This window comes from Danaus plexippus, chromosome 8 (genome assembly GCF_018135715.1).
Source record: "Danaus plexippus chromosome 8, MEX_DaPlex, whole genome shotgun sequence".
Lineage (NCBI taxonomy): Eukaryota > Metazoa > Arthropoda > Insecta > Lepidoptera > Nymphalidae > Danaus > Danaus plexippus.
In genome coordinates, this window is record NC_083542.1 from 7,595,691 (window position 1) to 7,621,375 (window position 25,685).

General features: G+C 31.4%; 2 protein-coding genes across 5 annotated transcripts in view; both read left to right on the forward strand.

The window, feature by feature from the left end:
• LOC116776389 (WW domain-binding protein 11) overlaps positions 1-11,758 on the forward strand; it is a 48,499-nt gene extending 36,741 nt beyond the window's left edge. For both annotated transcript variants that reach the window (XM_032669590.2, XM_032669597.2), the window contains one exon: positions 10,150-11,758. In XM_032669590.2, the coding sequence (XP_032525481.2) occupies positions 10,160-11,029 (870 nt within the window). In that variant the 5' untranslated portion in view covers positions 10,150-10,159 and the 3' untranslated portion in view covers positions 11,030-11,758. The remainder of the gene's footprint in view (positions 1-10,149) is intronic.
• A 1,442-nt stretch (positions 11,759-13,200) lies between these two features.
• Positions 13,201-24,838, forward strand: LOC116772140 (protein CLEC16A homolog). 3 transcript variants are annotated; one of them, XM_032664215.2, is made up of 17 exons: positions 13,201-13,680; positions 14,359-14,498; positions 15,004-15,152; positions 15,448-15,590; positions 15,915-16,001; positions 16,285-17,333; positions 17,491-17,661; positions 18,335-18,515; positions 18,884-19,010; positions 19,346-19,484; positions 20,412-20,572; positions 20,954-21,112; positions 21,267-21,414; positions 21,866-21,971; positions 22,337-22,457; positions 22,834-22,861; positions 23,537-23,676. In XM_032664215.2, exons 1-16 carry the CDS (start codon positions 13,478-13,480, stop codon positions 22,858-22,860), a joined length of 3,111 nt encoding a protein of 1,036 aa, XP_032520106.1. In that variant the 5' UTR covers positions 13,201-13,477; the 3' UTR covers position 22,861; positions 23,537-23,676. The 3 variants fall into 3 exon arrangements, with proteins under 3 accessions (XP_032520106.1, XP_061377182.1, XP_061377184.1); XM_061521198.1 differs by lacking the exon at positions 22,834-22,861 and having other exon boundaries at positions 23,537-24,838; XM_061521200.1 differs by lacking the exon at positions 22,834-22,861 and having other exon boundaries at positions 22,340-22,457; positions 23,537-24,838.
• Positions 24,839-25,685: the final 847 nt, after the last annotated feature.

Here is a 25,685-nt window from a genome sequence, read left to right on the forward strand (position 1 = left end):
GTCGCGGGTAACAACTAGTATATATATATCAAGTTTTATCATTCTAAAATAGTTTAACTTTAAAATTTACTATCTTTACAGTGTATTTCACATATTAATTTTAACAAGCAGTTATTTCTGAGGATCTAACATGAGTAATGGTAGAAGGCTACTGCTTTCCCAGTCTCTTTATGTTTTGCTTGGTCCTCAAGTCTGAAACAACGACATAATATTATCTTATTAAGATCAAAATCTTATAGGGTAATATTACGTAGTTGTATGTGTGAGGTTTCAAAGAAATTAATCCAATAGTTCTTGCGTTGGTGTAACAAAACATAAATAGTAAGAAACTTTCCTATTCGTAATGATGATTATAATTTCACTCGCACATATAATAATTCTAATCTCGATCTTAATCTCACAATCGGATCTATGATCTTAAATCCCTGTATAGATGGAAGCTTATTTTCTGGCTCGTTAGTGATAGCTGAGATATCGGTCAAAACAATATCTCGTTTATCAGATATATAAAACTGTTTACTGTTTACTTTAAGGTATTTTCAATTTAAAATACGTCCTGCTTAAATTTTTTTTAACAATATTATATTATATTTGTTTTTTATATGGCAACACTGAAAAATTTGAAAAAGTGGTAAGGAAGGTTATATATACAGGTTATAGTAAATAAATCTTCTTGATATTTTGTTTTGCTACAGGCTCCCGACAAAGCGTATTCCAACCATTTCCATTAATTAGATATTTTATATGCATCCAGACTTTCACCATTATCGTACTATTTATATAGCCAAATTAACCTTACAACCCTAAACTTTATGAGCACTATTAAAATAAGAAACTGTATGGCATTGTAAATTAATAAGTTATCTTAAGACGCTTGAAATTTATAACATGTTATAGATACAGTAAATATTTAACTATAATTCAAAAAACGGATTCGTTATTACGGTATCATTACACCTAGAATATTTATAATCTGTGCTAATGCTTCACATAAAACATATAGTTGATAAACAATGTAGTTACTAGTGCAATTTTTCTTTATGTCAATGGTTTCATAATAATAGAATGGTATTAATAAAATAAAATTAACGATGACTTCATTCATAGGGAATGTGTCACATGTCGCTCCCGTCAATTTTCCTGTTGATGGCTGTTTGACAGGTGGAAAATTGTGTGCACCATATTTTTTTCCAAGAAACAAGTTATAGATCTATTCTTGGAACTCCTTAGTTTATTTCTAATGTAATAATACGTATATATCTCGCTTTGCTTCCCACCTTGGGTCAATGGCTACCATCGATTCGAATGTTCCTTAGTTTTCCATAACTTTTTTCCATTAAAATTTTACTTCTTATGTTTTTAATGAGTCTTGAAAAACAAAGGCTATATGATTAATTACCATGAATCTTTCCCCTTTGATACTTCTAGAGATAGCAATTTTTTTTTCGAAGTCATTCATAAATCGAACATGGCAAAATTTTTTTTTTTTTTATTTACATAAACATATAAACTACTAATATTATAATAGGTGAGATTATAAAAAAGATTATATTATCGTATAATTTATAAATCTATCGAAGAAGTTTAGGAATCTATGAATTAGGAAAATATATCAAATGTAACCTTTTTTTTTTAATTGATGAATATAAAAGTAAATTATTAATTATGTTATTCATATATAATACTAATATACGTTTAATTGTCGGCCATTAAGCTATAAAACATCTCAACAGAATAAAAAATTGCTATTTCCGTGATGTCATATATATTATTTTTTTCTACAGATAAATAATAGATATAGATATATATGATATCCGAGAAAGCCGCTTACGGTGCTTACCTATATAAAAACAAGAATATATTTCATAGAAATGAAAGCTTGCAAGTATTTGCTATGTCGTAAAACTATTTGTAAACAACCTTATAATTTGTGAACATATATAAAAAAAAAACACAAATGCAAAACCGCAGCATAGTGTAATTGTGGTCATTATATCGTCAAAAAAATCTCATTGCAATCGTCGACAGAAGTCAATAGTTTGAAATAAACGATTTATATTAAGGTGTTAACATTGTCTATGTTCTACAATTCGAAAAAATCTGATTTAATCTTTGAATACATTGAAAATATTTGAAAAAATTGCAGTTGTTAATTCCTTTTAAACACTCCTAAATAACTACTAAACAAGACTCAATTGTAAGCTCCCTTAGTTCTGACACATCATAAAAATGTCAGTCAAATAAAATAATAGTACAAAAACCTTAATAAATTTCCTCGGAAGTATATAAAAGATTTATTTAAAATTGATTTCCTATAAGCAATTAACTATTTAGATTCATGTTACAAACAATGTTAATGAATTATGTGTTACAAAACATGCAAAGTAACAAAAACAATTACTCCGGTTAATCACACAGAGCATTCATGCCTTAATGGCTGTAATTAGAAAGATTTATTTAACACACATTTCTTCGACTACGACTTCAATTATAATTATAAAACAATTAAAAAAAATTATCTCACATCAGTGAATTTTAAAGTTAGTCTGAATTCATAATCATTACTCGTCATTGAACTTTAAACATCCCACAGTAATAATATCCAAATATCTTTCAATAATTGCCTAATTGTTATGCTAATTGATTGTTTCGCGGTGGCGATGTAAATGAGACAATTATTTGCTACAGAGAAAACAGATAATGCCATTAAACGTCGATCGTGAAGATTTCAGATGAAAGTAAATAATACAATCTGATTGACAAACATCTTGTGACACGTCTGACGTTTGTGTCTGAATATAATCAAACAACGCGATCACAAAGCGCACTGCTTATTCTTTCTTTATATTATTATACTTTATATTAAAAATAAACTGTTATTTCGTATTTCGAATCTATGAACCCACTTATATATTAATTACACTCCGTCCGACAATTGAAAATAATGTTCTTAAACATGATATTAAGTTACCTAATAAAAAACTGTATAAGATAAAGAAATTGTTTATATCATCAAACTATAATATTCTTCAATTGCTTATCATAACTGGGACTAATCAACTCATAATGCTCGGTTATATTCAGATCGCCCTGAGCCAACGCTTTGTTTAATGTGCACGAGTGTAACAAGCTAACGGTACGAATTAATGCAATGATTACTTAAACTATATTGTTAAATATTTCACTTAATCATATCACTTAATAATATTTACTAATTCCTTCAGTTTATAATACGAGTTTGTTTGCAAAGAATTTACTAAGTTCTGATAGTTAAGGAAAATGTGCCAGTGAAAACACTAAAATTGCTTATAAACATAGACTTTTTTTTTTCAAGTGGCAATAAGAAGGTCCAATATTGACTGTCAGTTAAATAGCTCTCTTAACCATAATCGCATTAAGGAGATGCAATTGAGACATATTTAAATAGGAATATATGAAGCCAAATAAATATTGAATATAAAATACCTCAAGCCGTCGCAAAGCAAAAGAACTGGTAACTAATAAACAAATTACTAGTCGTTGAAAAAAATGCCAGAGAAGCTGGCTTCGTGTGTCTCAATAAATACGCCTGTTTTTATGAGCTTAATATAAATATTTCTTTATATCTCCAGGCTTCCAACAAGCTTTATTAACAAACCAACAAGTATAAATAGCGACGTCGCCAGCTGCTGGTTCCATCAATATGTTGATTCAGGCACAGCCTCCTTGAATTTATATCTATGATATTGCACTGGTAGGGTAATGTTTGCTTCACAATGCGGCGATTTTATCATAATTTAACACATCCTTTAACAAACCATTTATTAGTTATATTCAATGTATTCAATGCTAGTTACTACATTTTATATGGGTATAAAGTAGTTTGACAAACGAGACGCCGTTTAAATTATAAGAAGATCTGTCTGCGGACCCGCTGAGTCTATCCCCGCATGCTACCTTAAGTCATGCCTAAGTGCCTGTACATTCCTATTGCATCAGTGCAACCGTTTTTGTCGAGCCCTTACTACGATAACTCGAATTGAGACGCGGTATGAATAACACAAGTCATAATACCGTACCAAGATTCGTGTTATAGAATCGTATAATGAGTTACTGAGGTTGGGTTTTATGTGTTTCATATTGAAGCTTAACTTTAAACCTGTAATTGATGTAATAAGATGCGGCTCATGTCTTATGAAATATATTACAACAGTTATGTGGTACATAATGTTTAAGATAACTGATCCATTTGAGAAAGTACAGCGATTAATTTATAATCATTTGAATGTCGTGTTGTAAACGTGGATTTTATAACCTAAATTATATGTTCATTTAATAAACGTAATGACTTTATGATTATCTATTGCTTAATGTTGGCTAATTCGATTGTTTATTTTTATTTAAGTCCATAGGAGATTTTAAGAATTTTGTTAAATATATCAGAATTGCAAGTGACGGTGAGCTTGTCGGGATGATAGTTTAAATCGTCTCGATGAAAGGAAAGCTTGTACGGTATACCTCAATATGAGGCAGCGGACATGCCAATATGTTTATTACTCCTGGCCTGAAGCAGCTCTGGCGCCCACATTTTATCTCCTACCACAAGCTCTTAGCTAGATACTTCGATTTTACCAAAACAGTAATTAACGTAATGTAGTTACTGTAGAAGCAATAAAATAACTAAACTTTCATGAATGTCTAGTAATTATTTAATTATATTTAAGAATGTTATGTAAAGATAGCAGTGGTATCAAAATTAAAGTATTTTCCTAAAAAACATACCTAAAAAAATTTTAATAAAATGCGTAGAAAAATTTACATAGTTTTAGAATAAAACATGAAATATTCTTAGCTTTATCTGTTCATTGTATAAAATCATTTAATTTCCCAACACCTTTATTTACTATTTACTAAGCTGCTACTAGGATAAATGAAACTAATATTTTTCGGATTATACTACACATATTTTATTATTTTAAAAACTACATACTCCCGGCGTTTCGGTTACATTGCAGCAGCCCTGATCACTGGCAGACGAGATGTGAATTGTTGATGTTGCTAGGGTTCCTTATTTAACATTCTTTTTACTTTTATGTTGTAACAACGCAAAATCAATTTACCACAGAAAATATCTCAGAAAGCCATTATTAGACATCACAGTAAAATACAAGTGTTAAAATATTTTCCACCATAGTGTATTATTAAAACTGGTTAATCTATTAGCTTGTTAACTGTTATTGGCTCCTACAGTCCATTAATCATTGGCATTTTAATGAATACTTATTATTTGAATGTAAAAATTTTTAAACGTTTTCTGACACTTTAATATTTGCTGTTGTTTTAAAAAGTAACTACAGTGTTCTGTAAGAAAAATATGCACTGCACTTTAATAGTACTCATTTAAAACACGTCGTCTATTTTGCATTATTGTACTCCGCTAATGGAAATTATTTGAGTATTTAGTATGGCCTTAGAAGATTTTATATAAATGATTTCATATCAGCCAGTTGAGCTCTCGTAAATATAGCTAGCTGTAAGCTGATAAATATTGAATTAAACCTGTTAACAGAAATGGAGCTTCAGGTGATAGCTTCTGATTTATTCTAAATGCCTTTGAAAATAGACAACGCAAGGAAACATTTCACAGCAAAATAATTTCAACTAATTATATGCGTATTTTTACTACAAACCTTAATAAAATCAATCGAATAGGAATATATCAAGTCATCAAAGAATCTAATTGAATAATGTTGATTTAAAAATGGCCACAATAGATTATCCGAGGTCGGTCTTAATGATTTCCTTAATTTGTGGTCACTGTGATTACTTAGTAATAGATAAAACGTGATCAGCAGTTATGAAAAAAAAATAACAAAAATATATTTCAACAATTCAAATAAAAATCACATGCGCTTTAATACAGTTCAAGAATTTCAAATAATTAAACCGGCCCATATATATGTAAATCTACCACAGATTAAAACACGACAGAGCAATTAATATTTATCAGAGCATATAATGAGCTATAATTACTTTAAAATAAAACTCAAAAGAATACTTTACGATTCATTTAAAAGCAATATTTATCAATGATGATTGTCATCGGTTTTTTGTAACGTAATTCGATCGGATCATTGACTTCTCGATTGAAATGTGGAATCGATTACGAGTAATATTTATAATATTTTTTGTTGTAACTTTGTAACGTCATATTGATATATTTGTATGTTAAATAGAGATATAAGGCAGCATTACAGACGAAGTAATCCATCAAAGAGATTAATTTATCGACGTTCAATGAAATTAGAGTCATAAAGGTCAAAATAATAAGAAATAAAAAGTATGTTCATAATCTTAATTTGTGTTATTTTTATCATTTCTTTTATGTTCACGCCAATGATATACCTTATTTATATCTTTACTCTTCCGTGCTGGTTGTCTGGAAGAAATCGTTCTTTAGCGATAAGGCCGCTAACACTGCACATTTTCACCTACTATAATTCTAATTCTTTTTAAATTAGGGGTGTACAATAAAGAAAATATTATTTTATATTATAATTAAAAGCAATTATTTTGATAGGAATTTTAGTAATGGATGCCTGACGAGAGAAAAAGTTTGTTAATAAAAAAAAACACACACACACATTGAAATAAACTGATGAAGTTACAGTCAGCTGATAGTCGTTAATGATAATTAACTACTAAAAGTCACAATGTGAAGGTTTTAGATTTGTAAACCCACACCTGGGTCGCAAGTCCCAGCCACTGTTGAAGCCCCTCTCCCTGCAACGCGATGGACCCGGCACAAGCACGGTGAATCCACGGAATGATGAGTGGTTTCGTCTCGATATATACCACGAGTATGCAACGTCAAAATAAACAATAAATAAAGTAAAAATAAAGTATTGATGTTAGTTAGATTTTGTTAATGAGGTTTTGTCGAGAAAATTTTTTCATCTCACTTATATTATAATGTCTCTTCTACATAATAATTATATAAATAAACTTGCCGTTTCATTGTTATTTTTCCCGGAATAAAATATAGTAACAACAAAAAAAAAATTTTATTGTCTTGAAGAGGCTTACTCACAACAGGCTTTTGATTAAAAAAAATTATTTAGATGTGTGTATTTTAATGTAAAATTTATTTGGTTTGGTACTTTGGTTTTTGCATTGGTGATTATTATTTTTTATATTACAAAAACATATGCCATAAAAGTTTAATAACGTAAGGTATATTTATCTGAGAGTAATAAACACTAGGAAGAATTCTAATTTGAATCTCACCGCTCATTAAAACTGTTTCATTTTATAAAAAACGATATTATTTTTTTCTTAATCCGACAATTAAATATATATATATATATGTGTATTGGTAATTTTTTTGTGGTTTCAAAATGTTCTTAACCTAGCTCGAACTCCTATAATTTGAATTTAATTTGCATCTTTTAGGCAGAAGGCTATTGCTATTAATAAAATAATAGGCTCCATCCATCATCAATAATTGACGGATTTATCAATTTATAGTTAAAAATATGTAACTTTGATTGCGAAACCGCCCAAGGTCTGACTTTACCTTCTTATATGTACTAGACAGGAATTATACAAAATTCAATTGAAGAAATATCAATGGTGAAAAATTTAAAACCATTCTGAAAAATTCGGAAAATTTGAACATAATCCTCCTAACATAATTAATAAAAAGCTTCTAGTATAGCATAAGTACCAATTATGAAACTAATACATTTAGAAAAATTCTACCTTTGATATAATTTCTTCTAAACATACTATTTCACTTTGAATGGCTATAGACTTTATGAGTGAAAACCTTTTGTAGGTGTACAGTTTAACAAAGTATTTTTTTAACTTACTAAGTGCTCTTGTATTCGATAATGCAGCGCTGTAAAACACGGATTAGATGCGATTAAAAATAATAACACTATTAATCACACAATTGATGTACCAATGTGATATAGTGAAAATCTGATTTAATGTAATTTACTTAGAATTAGACAATAAACTTTATAAACTGGTAATGTTTATGGGCCTTTATACTGAGCTTCTCTATATATCAACAAGTAACAAATTAAACTATCTCTTAGAATTAAAAGTTGCAGAATTCATATAAACTAATGCTGTATATTAAAAATCCGACGTAATTTTAATGCGAATAAAAAAATCTATTATATTACACAAATTTATTCAGCAACAAATCATCGATACAATTTTTTTTACACGTCCATCTCTACATAATTAAATGTGTGATCATTACAATGCAATGACCTTTAATGATATTACCATCTAATGATAACTTGTTTGGTAAAAAAGTCGAACGGTTTGGTAATGACGGCGATAGTTCTAATGACATTAATTATCCTTACCAAAAGTTTCTATCGACTAACTAAACACCGAGCGTTTTCAGTTTTCCATTCATAAATCTTCGCACATGGTATTTTCAACGTTTATGAATGACAAGCAGTAGTGTTCCGTATGTATTGGGACGATGCACACTTCTTGTATTGGCAGAACTGCTGTGATACATAAAATAATTTGTAAATTATTCATGTTGGGGACATTGTATAAGATATTATCACAAGATTAGGACATAATAATAAGGTCACTAAGTTCTACGCAAACTTTTAAGAGTCTGTTGTGTTGGTGTATATGATTGAAAATATCTTAATTAACTTTGCTTAAAAAATACTTGAAAAACTTCAAGTACAAACACTTCATCTCAAATTAGGTGTAACATGTCTTACTTTGAAGAGTTGGTTCTGAATTATGGCAAGAAAATACGCAACAATATTTTAATAGCAGAATTATGACATAAATTTTAATAGAACAATAAACTTACGAGTTAACAAGAGTAAATTCGTTTTAAATAATTTTTCTATATTCGAAACTATTATCTTTGGTATATTTAACACAGCTCATTGGTTCTTCAAATATTTTGTCTAAATTCGCAATTAAAGCCAATAACATTTGGAATTCTAAAAAAAAAACTGTTTCTACGCAACCCATGAAAAGATACTTAAGATTGACCCGCGTCTTACTATCTTCTTTGATGTTTGAGTTCTACTTCTATTTTTAATAAAAAGTCTAATTGCAAACCGGGTTTTATCTATCATGATATATTATTTAATTCAAATCTGTTTGGAAGTACCTTGCGTAACAAACTTTAAGAGTTAATTAAATTAATACCAGTAAACGTGTATGAGATCCATTTGATTAGTGAGAAATGAGCGTAATTGAATTTTATCGATATATTGCACACAAATATTTATATTCAAAACTGTCGTTACGATAAAAACTACAACACGTCTCGTGAAATCTTTTAATCAATTTAAAGCTAAGTCTACGCGTGGCCAAGTCTTTACTGTGCCTTACATCATGTTTTTTATTATGGCTACAGTATGTTTCCAACTTTGTAAACGTCGGCACATGTAATAAACGATAGTTAATAACATAATGAAAACCCGATTAGCGATACTAAAAACTTTATTTAATTTAAATTTACATAGATTAGACATAAATACAGTTTTAATGTTGATTATGTTATCTATAGCAACGTTCCTAAGGCCTTATTCAGACAAATGATGACTAAGCCAAATAATTTTCCTTCCTTACTTTTTCTGATTTTACTGTGATAGAAAACCGCATTATATAGCTTCCTTATAAAAAGGTAGCATAATTTCCTTTCTTTATTTTTAAAGGAACTCTCCATATTATGTATTTCAAATAATTGTCTGCCCAATTTAAAAATCTATCATTGTTATAGGCTCCTGATTACGCAAAAGTAATGACTACCAATATCAACGCCTACCTTTTCTGTTCGTGCCGACTGCTGAGCTCTAATCTATGGCTCTTTACATCCTGCAATTTATCTTGGTCTTGTTAGTTGTTGAAAAATCGGATGCAGTATGCATGCTGTTATGAAATATAATGACTACGCTAAATGAGTATTGCTCTCATTAAATAACTTGATGGACGGACTTATAATTACTGTTTGTTCGTATTTTATGCCTTTTTTGATTGGGATTGGAAACTTTTATGTGCCTTTGTATCGCTTGATTTGTTAATCTTATTTAATAGGAATCATAAAGTAGGATAAGTTAAAATAAGACTTATAAATCTTGTTTAATGAACACTTCTGTATTTTTCCTATTTCAGAAAAATTAAGATGGAGACTCCAATTCTGCTGCCACTTATCCTTTTATTAGCCATCGTCTATAATGCTCAGTGTGCGCCTTCGAGAAGATCAAGGGCTGCGGCGATCCCAGAGGAAACAGATGTCGGCAGACAAAGCAAACTCGAAGACGAATTTAAAGTCACGACCACGAAGACTCCAGCGGCTACAAATAGAAGAAATAAGGCATTAAATCTATTCCGAGGCTTCTTTCCCTCTTTTCTCTCCTCAGGTCTTGATTATGCTGAGGATGACGATGATGACGTCACTTTTGCAGTGAATGATGACCGTTTTGACGAAGAAGACTTATCTCGGACAATTCCAAACAAACGCAAGCAACAAAACAAGAAAAAGAATGGCAATTCGGATTCCTATCCAAACGACAACATAAACTCCCTCCAGTATGATAATTCTCCTATTTTCTATATCAGATTACCCCCCACTCCGTACATGTTTGTGCCTGGATTGGGTTACGTTTCTCAACCACCGTCTCTTGGGCCTATGGCTCCTATGCTGCCTCCAGGTGTTCCGCAGCAAGCTGATCCCTTTATAAACCTGCCCATTGACTTCGTTTCCAATGGAAAACCCACTGGAGTATATCAATGGAGCGGTGCAGCAGGGTACCCTCCAGCTCCTCAAATGGATCCTTTCGGATATGGACCGTCCCCACCGGTTATGCCACCAGCCCCTCGTCCAGAATACAAACCATCCTTCACCAAGCCAAAACCAGTTCCTACAAACTCCAAAATCACGAATCTCAAGGGACCATATGTTTTCAACGGAAAACCCAGCGATAGCGTATATGTTCTTCGCGATACTTACAATTCAATTTACTCGGATGCCCTACAAAACTTCTACCCTTAAAATAATGTGGTATTTTTAGTTAGTAATAATGGCTCGTATCGAGTCCGAGTATGTTTAGTTTACAGATTCAATACGTCAAGCATCATTCATCCTTAATTGTGAAACTTTTAGTTTGTAATATTCAAAATGAATGTACTAAACGACGTACAAATGATCTTCATATTTCATATCATATGATTATAAACAGTAAACAACAAGTAAAGTTTGTAAGTAAAAAGTAACAACAAGTAAAGTTTAACATAAAAAAATTATTATTGATTTTAAGTAACGAAATAAAATACTCATATTTTTCATGTTTACAACGACTGTATACACTATAATTTTTTAAACTAGGTAACATGATTCATTATGCAAGTCTCTTGATGCATTTGAATCTTGCTTTTAATGACAATGAAGACATATATTTAATTCACACTTTAATTTATTAGCACCTTAGCGTAAGTTGTATCCGTCCAGTAAACAAATATTAGTTTAATTTTTTAAAGTGTGATCATAGTGTTTCGAGTTGAATAGAATATTTTTAGTATTTATAAAGATGTGTCACAAACATAAATTAGCTAGTTATTTTTAATTTATAAACGAAAATACTTGTGCTGTTTTATACAAAATGTCGAAAATTCGCCCTAACGAATTTCTTATTAATTTAATTATTTATAATAAACTTAAATTAATATAATAGTTGTAATAAACAAAATATTATTGGAAATAAATACCTATAATTGCATAATATCAACTTGTTTTATTTAAACATATTAGTGTAAGTTGCATCGTATTAACCTTTACGTTCCTTTTATAAAATAAACAAGAACGGAGTAAAGAAAATATTAAAAGATGTAATTTTTTTTTTAGAATATTACTAATTTGCTAGAATATCATTTTTGAAACCTCTGGATAAATAAATACCAAATTGAATTTTCACTAATGTAAAATGTTAGTACAATATTTTTAAAGTAACATATTTTATATCATTTGCACATAATTTGTATACCTAAGCAGAATATGAAAAGTACAATTATTACCATATTAGTGATATAGTAAAATCTTTTACCAAACATTATTTCTGTCTACCAAAGGAACAAAGGAGTGTTAAAATAATAAACTCTCCTTTTCTCACTAAAACATATTAATAGAAAATTAGAAAGATTAGAGTTAAGACTAAATTTATCCCTTCAAATCATATAAAAGATATTAATATATGAACTTAGCATAAAAAATTAAAAAACAAAATTTACATAAGCAGTATTGTAAGCATAAAAAAAAAATTAAAAAGCTTAAGAAATTCTTACCTTGGTCTTTTTTTCTAACAATTGATTAGTATTTGTTTAATTTCAATAGTTACTAAACTTCAATTTTTTCTATAAAGATTGTATGTTTGTTTTACTGTACCTTTGTAGAAAATTTCCTTAGGAAGAGAATTTTTGGAAATACTTGTAATGTGTAAATTTTTTAATCAAATTCAATTGAGTCAACAATAAATTATTAAGTTTTTTCAGTTCTAGTCTATTGATATCCACACCGTTTGTGCTTATTTTTAAATACAAAAACATTTATTTTGACAAAATATACTTAAATTACTTTTTAATAAATTTTTAATCTTAATATTTACTTAGTCTACTTTCCCTCCTTGTGTTTTTCATTCATTTTCTAATATAAACTGTAGTAAAGTTGGTCAGTACATGTTATATATTTTGTAACATGCATTCTAGAAATGTTTAAAATGATCTTAAAAATACCTACAAGTATGAAATACGAGTTCCTTTTTATATCAATAATCAATATTCTAAATTCTTATATAACGACACTAATACTGTTTTGAATTTATATAAGTATCAAGGGCGATATCATATTATGTGCAGCTATGGGATTTAAATAAATCATTATATATTTTAACTTCTTCTTATAGTTTCGCCAGTTCAGCCAATCTCTCGAGTAAATCCAACAATGTATATGCTTTAGTTTATGAGTGGTTCTTATATACCAATTATAATTAATTTCAAATTTGAAAATAAAAGTTTAGATTTAAATCGCTCCCATTTAAAGATAAAAATTAAAACCTGGTCACAAACATATAGTTATGAATAATGAAACATTTTTGCATATTTACTTTATATAAATGGTAACATCTTAAAGTGAATTTCTAGACGTTATGTATTCTGACAGATGTCAAATGACTGTCACTACTCGCTTATTCACTAGCACGTATGTAACAGGAAGTGCAAAATAACAAGTGTAGTGTTATAGAAAAACTAAAAAAAAAACAAAAACTAAATTAAAGGGTTAAGCTCAGTAGTGCAATTGACGGTAAAACATGGAACGGCTTAATTACTAATATAAATATTTGCCATTTCGTTTAATGTAGTAAATAAATGATGCTAATTGTGACGCATATATGTGAGATCTACGAAATATGTTTTTATTTAAAAATCGTATTACAAATCTAGGGGAGTAATGTTTCGAAGTCGTAGTTGGTTTGGGGGCGGTTGGGGTCGCCCTAAAAATCCCCATTCGCTGGAAAGATTGAAATATTTACACAATATTCTATGTAGAAACACTACTGTATCAGAAAGTAACAGAGGAATATTAGTTGAATCATTGCGATGTATCGCAGAAATACTTATATGGGGTGACCAGAATGATAGCTCTGTATTTGAGTAAGTATTTGTATGTTTTCAAGTTTTTAAAACTCACTGTATAATTTATTATCATGGCCTTAAAATGTATTGATAAAATGCAACCTTGCCAACACGTTCGATTCTTTGTGAAAACAGGTTATAAGTTTTATAGCGACATAAATAAATGAAATGCTGATACTGAATTTTTTTTGTAAATTTTTAAATATTGAAATTGTCTTTCAGATATTACATTATTTTTTATGATCTCTAAATAGTTTTTATAAATTAGTTTCTGAATAGTTAACTTACAGCTTTCTTTGTGTTCATTTCAAAATTTATTTACGAAAATTTAAATGTATTATTTTTTTTATAAACATAAAATTGGTATACTTTTGAAAATAAGTTGTTCTAGCCCAAAAATAATCATTTACTAAACCTAAACTAGACATTCTTATTAGTCTACAATACTTCAACAAAATTATAAGTCTTAGAAAAATCCTGAATAAAGTAAAATAATATATACGTAATTCTCTTTAATAAAATGTGTACATTACTTAAATAATATGTAAATGTATTTATGTAGAAATTCCATGTACACATGATTTTAATTTCAAAATTAACAGTAAATTCATATCTTCAATACTTTTATTGTGAAATTGTTTTATTACAATTATATGAAACCTCCTTAGTTTTATATGCGTAATATTATAATTTCAGCTTTTTCCTAGAGAAGAACATGCTATCTTATTTCTTAAGGATTATGAGACAGAAGTGTGGCGGATCTTCGTATGTTTGTGTACAATTGTTGCAGACACTTAATATACTGTTTGAGAATATAAGAAATGAAACATCATTATGTAAGTAAAAATTATTTTATCCCCACTGATCTATAACAGTCTGTTTAAACAGTTTGGGTATCTATTTTGTATGATAGATGGATATTTTCTTTACGTTTTAATGTGATATTAAAGAAAGAGAAAGTCAAAATTTATTTTACCGGTCACTTACAGTCGGTATATTTCTAACAAAGCTGAATTCTAACGGTACGCGAATAATTATTTTTAAATTATGGAGAACAACAAATAAAATGTTCAGAAAAATGATGACATTGAAATTTTTTTTGTTCGTCACCCTCACATACATATCCTATAAGTTATTAAAATATACAAAAAATTACCTTTGTATGCGTTAAAATTATTTTACTAAAGACATTTTATTTGTACAATACCCTATGTAAATGAAACTATCTTGAGAATTTGACTAATATATGTGCGCTAAAAAATTCTAACTTAAACTATGTTAAATAACTATTAATTGCTGCAATGTGCCAAAATTTTTTTAATGCTATTTTCATAATTACAGATTATCTTCTCAGCAATAATCATGTGAATTCAATAATAGTACATAAATTTGATATATCAGACGAAGAAGTGATGGCCTACTATATATCTTTCCTTAAAACTCTCAGCTTTAAACTAAACAATCACACCATCCACTTCTTTTATAATGAGGTAATTCACTCATATGTTTATCTTGTTCATCCTTGTTCGATATTTCAATGATAATATTCGCTCGTAAAACACAATTATTCTTATTTAATTCTAAAGATAAACATATCTTTAGAATTAAATAAGAATATCTTAATAACTAAATATAAATATCTTAATAATCTTTATAACAATAAAGATTGAATACACATTTAGTTCTTGACTTTTTATTTGTAATTATATTATGTATATTTTTTTTTATAATTTAATTAAGTATTGTTTTGAATTAAGAATTGCAGGGTAATTTTTTTTTTTTTAGCATACAAAGGACTTTCCTCTTTACACGGAGGCCATCAAATTTTTTAATCATCCGGAATCAATGGTTAGAATAGCCGTCCGTACATTGACCTTGAATGTGTATAAAGTCCAAGATGCTAGTATGTTGCGGTTCATAAGAGACAGGTAAAGTAAATAAGACTTAATAAAATTTAAATTGTATGTTTAGTTAAATTAGTTTGGCTTTGATTTCATGTGTACCTGAAATCAAAGTGTTATTCTGTGTATGTATCTGTGTATTATTTCTGTTTGTGCAAAATTTATTCCATACTCAAAAACTATACTACTAATGAAAATGTATTGAATTGAAGATGTTTGTCTGCTTCAGCTTATCTCAGAAACAGCTGTTTTGTTTGAACTCAACTTTAACCGTCAGATAGTTAACCTTCTAAAAAACAGTTCAGGATAATCTAGTCTTCCAAGTAAAATTATCCAGTTAATTGTTTTCAGGACCGCTGCGCCGTATTTCAGTAACTTGGTCTGGTTCATCGGGAAACATATATTGGAATTGGACGCCTGTGTCAGGAACGATGCTGAGTAAGTCAAGTGAATTTATAAATAAACCGACTCACATACAAAGCTGTTAGCAATAAGAATATGTATTGCAAAACCTTTTACTTGGAAGTACGCCTGTTCATGTATTTGTCTTATTTAAATTTATATTTTGGTTCCAAAAAAAAATTGGTTTTCTAACATTTAGGTTCAAGTAAATTAAATTTGAAAACCTTCAGAATGAGATAACTATGAAAGTATGGATTAGCGAAGTTAATTATAGAATAGTTTTTTTTTATTGGTGCAGTGATACTAATTTTTTTTCCAGCCACCAATCACAACAGAAGCTAGGCGATTTAGTAGCCGAACACTTGGATCACCTCCACTACATAAACGACATCCTATGCCTGAACATTCCCGACCTGAACGATGTCCTCACAGAGCATTTACTTCACAAACTATTGATACCTCTCTACATATACTCACTCACATCCGACACAGTGAAACGTCCGCAATACAATCGCGAACACTTGCAAAGCATAGAAGTGATAACTCGTAATTTAGAAGCCATATTGACTGGGAAAAGCACGGACACTCCTCCAAGAATAAATTATCCAATCCAAAGAATAGAAACAGAGGAGGAAATTAAGCCGTCAGTTTCGTGTGTGGTCGCCCTATTTCTGCTATCTCAAGTTTTCCTGATCATAACCCACGGACCAATAGTCCACGCCTTAGCTTGGATCATACTCCAATCTAACTCATCTGTATTCGAAGAGGGTGCTACAAAAATATTGGACATGTACGACAGGAACGCCAAATCGAACGTGAAACTCGAATTCTCCAAACCTCAATTGAGTTTGGAGAAAGCGTTGGAGAACACGTCTTGTCCAGAAAGAGACTACACCACCCCGGAATACGCTGAGGCTAAAGGTTTCGGCGAGGATTTGGACAACACGGATCATTCAAGTTGCGATCTGGACCCGGAACTCGTTTCCAATTCGCTGCCGTCCACCTCGCAAATCAGCGAAACTTCGAGCATAGCCCACGATTCGACGGAGGATCTGGTGACGCAAATCCAGACCATTAAGAGGCATCCCGCCATCCCGAAAGCGAACATGCCAGATTCACCGCTACCAGATGCCGTGGAACCATCCAAAACCGTGACGGAAATGAATATAACTGACGAGGAAAAGCAGAAGCTGCTGAATGTGATGCCGGGGACTTCTGGTGACGTCACGGAAGATGTCCAAAGAACCACCGGGAATATAGAGAATAGACCATTCCTAAAGACCGTCGTAGACTCATTGGATTGCACCGAAAATGACTACAAAGCTTTGTTCGCACTGTGCCTGCTATACGCATTGATAAATAATAAAGGTAGTTTATATAAACATTATATTACACGATTGCAAACTATGTTCATTAATGATAACTTTTTTTCTTGCTGACCTGGTTATCAGTGGGTATGGATGTTTGATATATTAAGTTGTTTTACGATTACTATTATGTTGTAATATTTTTTTTATTACTGTAGGGGTCAATCCTGAGTTGCTCGATATTTTATTACGGCCAGAAGCCGATCCCAGTAAAGCGAGCACTTCTAGTGGATCGCCAGATGGAGGGGAAAGAAAGGAAAAGAAAGATAGCTTCAACGGACTCCTCATAGCGGAATTGATGGCGATTGCTAATCTGTGTTGTAAGCCGGGTAAGATAGATCTATATACATTTGTTTAATTTTATACATAAATATATTACCTAATAAACATGCCATAAGGGTTACTACGGGATAAAAATAACATTTGTCGGGTAATAACAATACAGATACATTAATATGCTACTTATATAGCTGTGTCCGAGTTTTCTACTAAGTTATCCTTATTATAATCACATACCTGCCGGTCCAAATCTGATCATAACCGGTGCAGCCGTTTCAGACATAATTTAAATTACTTTATTTTGTTACATCTGCCATGCATACATAACATGCATTTAGTAAAAACCAAAAGAAAAAAAAATACAAATAGACAGCCATTTTAATACACTTTTATCCTCCCACGCAAAAATACGGGTGTTATAAGTGTTTTTAGATACTGTCTACATGATAGCACTGGTATTTGTTTGCAAGTACTTTGGAATTGGGCTCCGAGATAAATGTATAAAGAGCGCTAGAGCAACAATGATAACCAAAGGGCAGCGACATCTATAGTCTGTATCACGTGGTCCCATGAGAAATACGACTATTGTCCCTGACCCGGCTGAAATAACATGGAATCCCCGAATATAGTGATTGAGCAACAAAAGTTATACACCCATATATCCTCACAAACTTTTTCATATAAAATATTAGTACGATGTACAAACAGATGGCCATTTTCCAGCTTCCAAGGTCCGTTTAGTGACGTGCGAGCTAACCGTCCGTCTTCTTCGCACGGCGATGCAGTTCAGCGAGGGGTCGGTGACGTCACGCCAGACGGCCAACGTGCTGCGAGCCCGCGCCGCAGCCCTCGCCAGGAACTTCTATAAGTGTGATGACATCTTCTTAGATATGTTCGAGGACGAGTTAGTATTGCAGCTGATTCGTAATAACTACATATATCACTGTGAATTCTGTTTCAATTTTGTCAATATTGTAAGTGTTGCTAGATTTCGTCAACAGATAATTAAAATTTTATTCTAATATGGCTACTAAATTTAATTTTTTTGTATATATACATGAAAAATCTCAGCAAAATCTGTTTGCAACTTGTCTCAAAACATATTTTTTTATTAGTAAGAATGAATTGTGGTAGTCTAGTTTAATTCAAACTTAATATAACAATAAATCAAGTCTTTATATGTATGAACTCTAACCTTGAAAACTGTGCGCACAGGGTGTTCAACCAACGTCACAAAGTTTAAATGAAATTAATTTATATATAAAATATCAGGTACTGTGAGATGTCTAAGAAGCCATTGAACGTGGAGTGTCTTTGTATGGATGCGGCTATTTTGTTACCACCCACGCGCACACCCATGTCAGGGATAGCTTTCGAAAAAAGACTGCCCAGCGGAGAGGTAAGGTTTTTGGCTATAATATAAAATAATTACAAATTCCTTTATTGTTTTCAAAAATTATTAATTATTATATTTTTAATTATCTGTGTTTCCTTCTAAATAGATTATTTAGTGAGATTTTCTATTGATGTCATTGCAAGGGACTAGTAGAAACTTTTTAAATTTACGAATATTTTGTATTGAATTGTACATCGCAAAACTTCATGGTTACATAGGTTCATGGCATCTCATCTGAGCGAATTTCTTCCAGAATATTGAAGTCGACTCGCTAACTTAGTTGTAATGTAGAATCAAGTCGACGTATATAAGCCATGTGGCGAGCGTATTTCCTCCAGATGGAGCGAGCTCGTCGCGCCATCCGCACCTTCTTCTTGATCCGAGAGCTGTACCTCAAGCTGACCGGACGGCCTGAGAGTCAACTGCCGCTAGCCAATCCCGCACCCTTTGTGCAAGTTGGGGACGTTTTGGACCTCAGTAAGTATTTTTTGCTACAGCCAAAAAAATTACGAACTTTCGTTTGAGACAAAGATTTGACTTATGAAACTCTTATATTCCGAAGAGAACTATGACGTCAAAAAAAAGATCATATTTGATAAACAAACAGTAAAGTAGGTTATTGCTAAATGGAAATGTGATTCGAATTTTTAATCCCATTATGATGGTCTATTGCGGATTTAATGTGCGGTTTTTTAACCCATTGTGATATCCTATAGGACATACTTTGACAAGTATAGTAACGAAGTGGCTTAGTGAAATTTAAAATTGTTTCGATAGTTATAATATCCTAAGCTTTGTCTTTTACTATCTGTTTAAATGTTCTTACTAAAAAAACAATATAAGGTACTATGAATTTTTAATTCCTCAGACATTACATTCTCTGTATGTAATCGATTTTATAAAATTATTATATTAATTTGTCAATAAACTGAACTATTATCGCAAATATAATTGGTTGACGCTGTATTTTATATCAGCAGTTCTTTAAGGACGGTTATGCTAATACCTTGTTTCTCTTTTCCATTACGACATTACATTTTAGTGTCGCAAAGTACTAAACAAATCTATAATAAATTATTACGAATCTGGTTATGGAAATTAATTATCAAGATTAAAAAAATATATATTTTGACTTACTTGCACTGGATGTCTGATAAGACTTCCAGAATCTTTGCGAACTCCAAGACAACACATATACTTACCATTATATATTGACCCATCAAAATACTCGAAGAATCGCAAAGAAGTAATCTCCTTATTGATTATTTTGATCAATACCTGTTGATTTACAGAGAATGTTCACATGTTCAATTCATGTAACAGCGTGAATGATCATAAGCCAAACCGTCCGAGATTTAGATGGAATACTTGTATTTTATACCAAAAAACTCAATAACATTTCAGACGACTCAGACCTGATATCCTGCGATATAATCCAAAGAGACGGTACTTGGCAACATCGCTTTTTAGCGGTGGACAACATGCAGGTGATCCTTGTAGAACCTGACAAACAACGTCTGGGCTGGGGAGTCGCTAAACTGGTGGGAAGTCTACAGGATCTCGAGGTGAGTTTCAGAACCATTTACATTAATTGTTTATATAGGTATAACAGCTAAATCTCTCTAAAATTTTATAAAAGACCTGTCCAGAACTAATATCCATTCATTCTTGGCACGTGCTTCTAAGGCAGCCCTAGTAGGTTCGTTTCAAATTTGGTTTGTTAGAGAGAGGAGCTTGGACGGTGGAGATGATCGTTTAATGCGCGTTAGTTAGGGCCCCCTTTAACCTACACCTGGGTTGCAAGTCCAGGCATTGTTGAAGCTCCTCTCCCTGCAACCATGGACCCAGCTGCCGCACGGTGAATCCATTCAATGCTAAGAAGTTTCGTCTCATACATAAATACTATTTAGAAATAAACTAATCTAAATATGTTTTATAAAATATAGATACAGGGTGACAAAGAGGACCCGAGATGTCTTCATCTCATAATACACAAGCCCCGAGTGGGTGCCAACGGAGCCCTACCTCGGACGATATTACTGCGGGCGAAGTTCAAATTTGACGACCACATCCGGAGTATGGCGGCCAAACAGAGACTCACAAAGGTAATACTGACCAATATATGTTTATTGATTTTTTTTGCTGCAATCACAGCACAGCTCCCCTCTTACGATGTTAGGAAAAAAAATCTATTAAGTTTCACTCGTATCGTATACATTTTTGTCATTTATTAAATTGTATCCCCGATACTTGTTGTAGGGTCGGACTAAAGCCCGCCAGAAGAAAATGCAGCAGATAGGCCGTCTGCTAGAAGTGTCGGGTGTAGCAGCCCTAGCAGCGCCTTCATCTCACAGACATCGACCGCTATTCGCCAGACCAGCCCTCGCCGCAGTCAGGAGACATTCAGGTAAAAAAAACAACATTAAAATTATACTCACCTCTTATAATTCACCCAGATTTCAAGTACATAAACTATAGTACATAAATTTGGCTGTCTTTTAAAGCTATAAATCAAGATTTTTTTTTATGTCGAAGCAAAAAATAACCAATGTAGTGCTTTTTCACTATATCTTAGATGTTTGACCTCTCAACCGTACATTAATTGAAGGCTGGTCTTGTCTGTTTCCAATCTTTTAATTATGTCTTTTGTCTGTTTATTTCTGTATATCACATAAGTATGATGGACTGAATCCTGTTTTAGTGATGTTCCAAACGAGCTAGGAATTTATAATTTTATACAGATCATTTATATGTCAAAAAATAGTCATATAGCAACTTGATTTTATCGATAACTGAAAAAAAGATACTTCAATGTCATTTTGTAAAATTATTTTATTGAAAACGTAATATTTTCTTAGGCATAGATGGTGATGATGCCGAGAGACGAATACGGAGAACTAGCGGTCACGTCCTCAAAGACGGCATCGTGGTGTATAGAGAACGAACAACCACCAGCCGAGAGAGGTGAACAGAAATATATAGATTATATCGTCATTGCTATAAAATTACCTGATATTTTACACGTACTGCTAGCCTTACTGTAGACGGAAAACGAGAATTCGCTGTAAATGTGTATGCAAAGACAATTTTCGTGTTTTTTTATTCAAAAAATGAAACCTGGCATTAAAATTGTTGTAACTTTATACGTGATATGTATTTGGTAGATACAAAATCCTCACGCGAGGGTCGGCACACCGGTTCTGTGGATAATAACATACCATGTTCTTACTTCAGATGAAAAAATATTGAAAATTACCTTAACACACGCTACAGAATCTCAGTAAGCATTTAATGTATAAATTTAACAAAGAATATTATTAACAACCCAGCAGTGTATCCCGGGGGAGCAATGGTTCCAGGGACTCATCACCTCGGGCCAGATCAGAGGAGATACCTTTAGAAGACATCAGACGCGCCGCCGGGTCAGCCGCACCCGTCGTCGTGAGAAATGTAATATATGACCTGAATTATCACCCGTGCGCTTAACTATAGCAAGCTGTTAACCGCGACTTTGTCTGTGTTTGTGTTTTTGTGAAGCATCTTGTTTGTTTCATAGGAATGTAAATTATTTTTCATAACCTCGCAAGCTAAAATCCAATCCAAAATTTGATTCAGGATTCCATTAAACGGGCAGAAATGGATCAAATTTGTCAAAAAAATTATAACGAGTTTATCCAATAAACTGTACGAAAATCAAGAAATCTCTTATAACGGATTTACACGCACTTCGTTGGGAATTAAAACCGCTTAATTTGCTTGTATATATTTATCTCTCTAGAACACACAAAATGTATAATTGTGTGCGAATAAGTTGTCTGTTTTCCAGCCACTTAAGGACACTACTGGAGAGTGAGGTAATATAATCGCTTACCATTCATTGATATATTGAACCACGGCTTATCGAGTGTTGCTTTTAACATACCTTACTTCACTTCTCAGTAACTCCCGTGGTTTGCGCATGAAAGCTTGAATTTTTGGCAATGATTTTAAATTAAATAATAAACTATCAATTTTAAAAAATATTATATTTAATTCACAGATGTCAGTAGCTAATACCGATCACATATAAACCTTTAACATATTAATCCATCATTAAAATTGTCGCCTATAATTAATTATCTGTAATTTTACTAATCATATATAGGATCTCCTTGATGTAATGTTTGTGCTTATTTTCGTATCTAACATTATACTAAAGACTTGAATAGGAAGAGTTACTTTTAAAAATATATTTTTTTTTTAATTTCAAAGTACATAATATGAAATTTAATAGAACTATGTTTTCGGATGTAGCTTCCTTATCTGTCTTTTGACCAAGGAACACTTTCCTTGTGACTGCTTGTATACGTTTAATATAAAATAATAGAAACATTAAGTTAAATCTAAGACTAAACCATTGGAGTGGAATCCGAAGAAATAGTTTTATATAAACATTAAAATAAAACCACTTAATAAAAAACATAGATACGATTTACATCAGATTATTTAATTTTATTTCATATTAATCTGTTTAACTTGCTTCTTTCCAGCCGACACCAACAACCTCTCATCCGAAGGTAACCAGCGCTTCCTCAGAGGAAACCTCCTTCATATCCAACGATCCAAGGAAAAGGAAGGGTATTGTTGAGACTATATGATACTGACCTACAAATAGTTTAATTTATATACCTATCTCTCTCTTACAAAAAACACACTAATAAGTAAGAAAGAGATAAAAATATTAATAATATTACCAAAATTTTGTATGACTGAGAAGTTCAAATGTGTTAACCCTTTCACTCTTAAAAGGTTAGATAAGGATGGTGAGATTAAAATAAATTATTGTAACTTAACGCTGTGAATACCCTCATTATATTTGTACAGCCATTGTAATGTTAAATTGGAACAACACATTTTTTCTACGAGACATAGATTTCAAATAGTACATAGTAAGTATAATAGTTGTTAAAAACTAGTTAAAAATCTTTAACAAAAAATGTTATTTTAACTTTAATCTTAATATGTTAGAATTGCCATTATTAAATAAAATTTAATTTTTTTTATGTTGGCATACTGTCCATAGATAAAAAATTATGTAACAGTACTATTAGAAAGATTTTTTTGCATAGCATAGTAAGTGTGGATGTTTAGAAAATGTCTATGTGTTGCTGTGAGCTTCGTGGGGTGTTGTAACGAAATGTATTGGTGTTTGTATTCACTAATTGTATTATAACATTGGTATGGCCGTGATTTTTATATAATTTTAATTGGTTTTAATTAATTCGAACAGTAGTTTAGTTCCAGAGCATTATACAAATAAATTCATATCATGCAACACCAGGATCATATTGGGACTTCCCCTATTAATAGTTAGATCTTGTGACGTCCTCGTAGTATTATTTTAAATATATATTAAGTATATTCAACTTACTGGCACCATACATGTGATTTATTGGTCTCCCATTAGTTAGGCATTGTTATGAACTAATAAATTTTTAATAACGTAGAAGAAAAAAAATATGTAAATATTTGCCCGTTGTATGATTTTTTTTTTAATAATTTTATCCTATAATTGTGAGAATTCAATTCTCCTTAATGTTTTTTGTATGTTTATGAAGGAGCAATAACATTAACAACATTTCCTGACCCATTCACTAATTCAATAGTTTTTTAACATACCTAATTATCTGCAGTATTTTTCAGAATAACTCATTATGTCATTTAAAGTCGGTCCATGAGTTTGTGTTGTGATTTTTTTTTAAGGTTTGCAATACATTTGTAAATATATTATTTTTGGTTCATTTACTTACACTTAATATGGAGTTGAAATAAATATATACCATGTTATATTATTTTTTGTTTCATTCCGTGTCAACTGGATTAGTGTTGACCCAACGAAACAAGATAAATTTGGTCAATAAAGTTCTTATGGCTAACTCATACGCATCTATGAATTTATTAGGTCATTTTTATATCAAATTACTTTCTGATGATTAACTGTTATAGAAATAATATTGTTATAAATAAAGCAGAGTTTTATTTGTGGAGAAAATGCACAATTCACAAGAACATGTACCTCTTATTTTTTCGTATTGTCTATTGGTGTTAGCCTTGTTGGCTTTTACAGCGTCACCGGGAGGGGTGGGTGGTCCGATTGGATCAACCCGTTTAATTCGGGCCCGACGGAGGGATACGCCCGTCCCAAGGGTGCCTCTAAGAGGCCGGACCTCGGCTAAAGACGTCGTTGAAGTGGAGGATGGTTACGGAACATGTACCCCACGGTATTGTTGAAATCTCTTAATGACTACTCAAAGTAATCACCTCAAGTCAAGACATAGAAAATATATCAATTACGATTGCGTTACATGAGATCAATACGCTAAGAGATGAGAAATATGCGATGAAAGTGATTTTGAAGAGTAAACAGACAAAATATTCCGTTCGGCCAATTTGAGAATGGGCTGACAAGAAAACATTTTCACCTAATATTTTACTCATTTTCTTTGACCGCCAACTGCTATCAAATTAGCGCTAAAATCCTAAACAATACCACGTTGCTAGTAACTAACCTCTGAGGCCCAGCACTATTGACTAACAAGCCTCAAATAGATTGTTATCAAAAATAGCGAAAACCTAGGCATCTCGTTCGTCGTGAGTCATATTTTTTACACAAAACACTTTCATCTTTGGTCACCATCA

Bases quoted from the DNA above. Each gene is read 5' to 3' on its own strand.
- LOC116772140 (XM_061521198.1), top strand. From the start codon at position 13,478: ATGTTTCGAAGTCGTAGTTGGTTTGGGGGCGGTTGGGGTCGCCCTAAA. The intron at 13,681-14,358 runs GTAAGTATTTGT...TTATAATTTCAG, and splicing joins AATGATAGCTCTGTATTTGA to CTTTTTCCTAGAGAAGAACA. The intron at 17,662-18,334 runs GTAAGATAGATC...GCCATTTTCCAG, and splicing joins TAATCTGTGTTGTAAGCCGG to CTTCCAAGGTCCGTTTAGTG.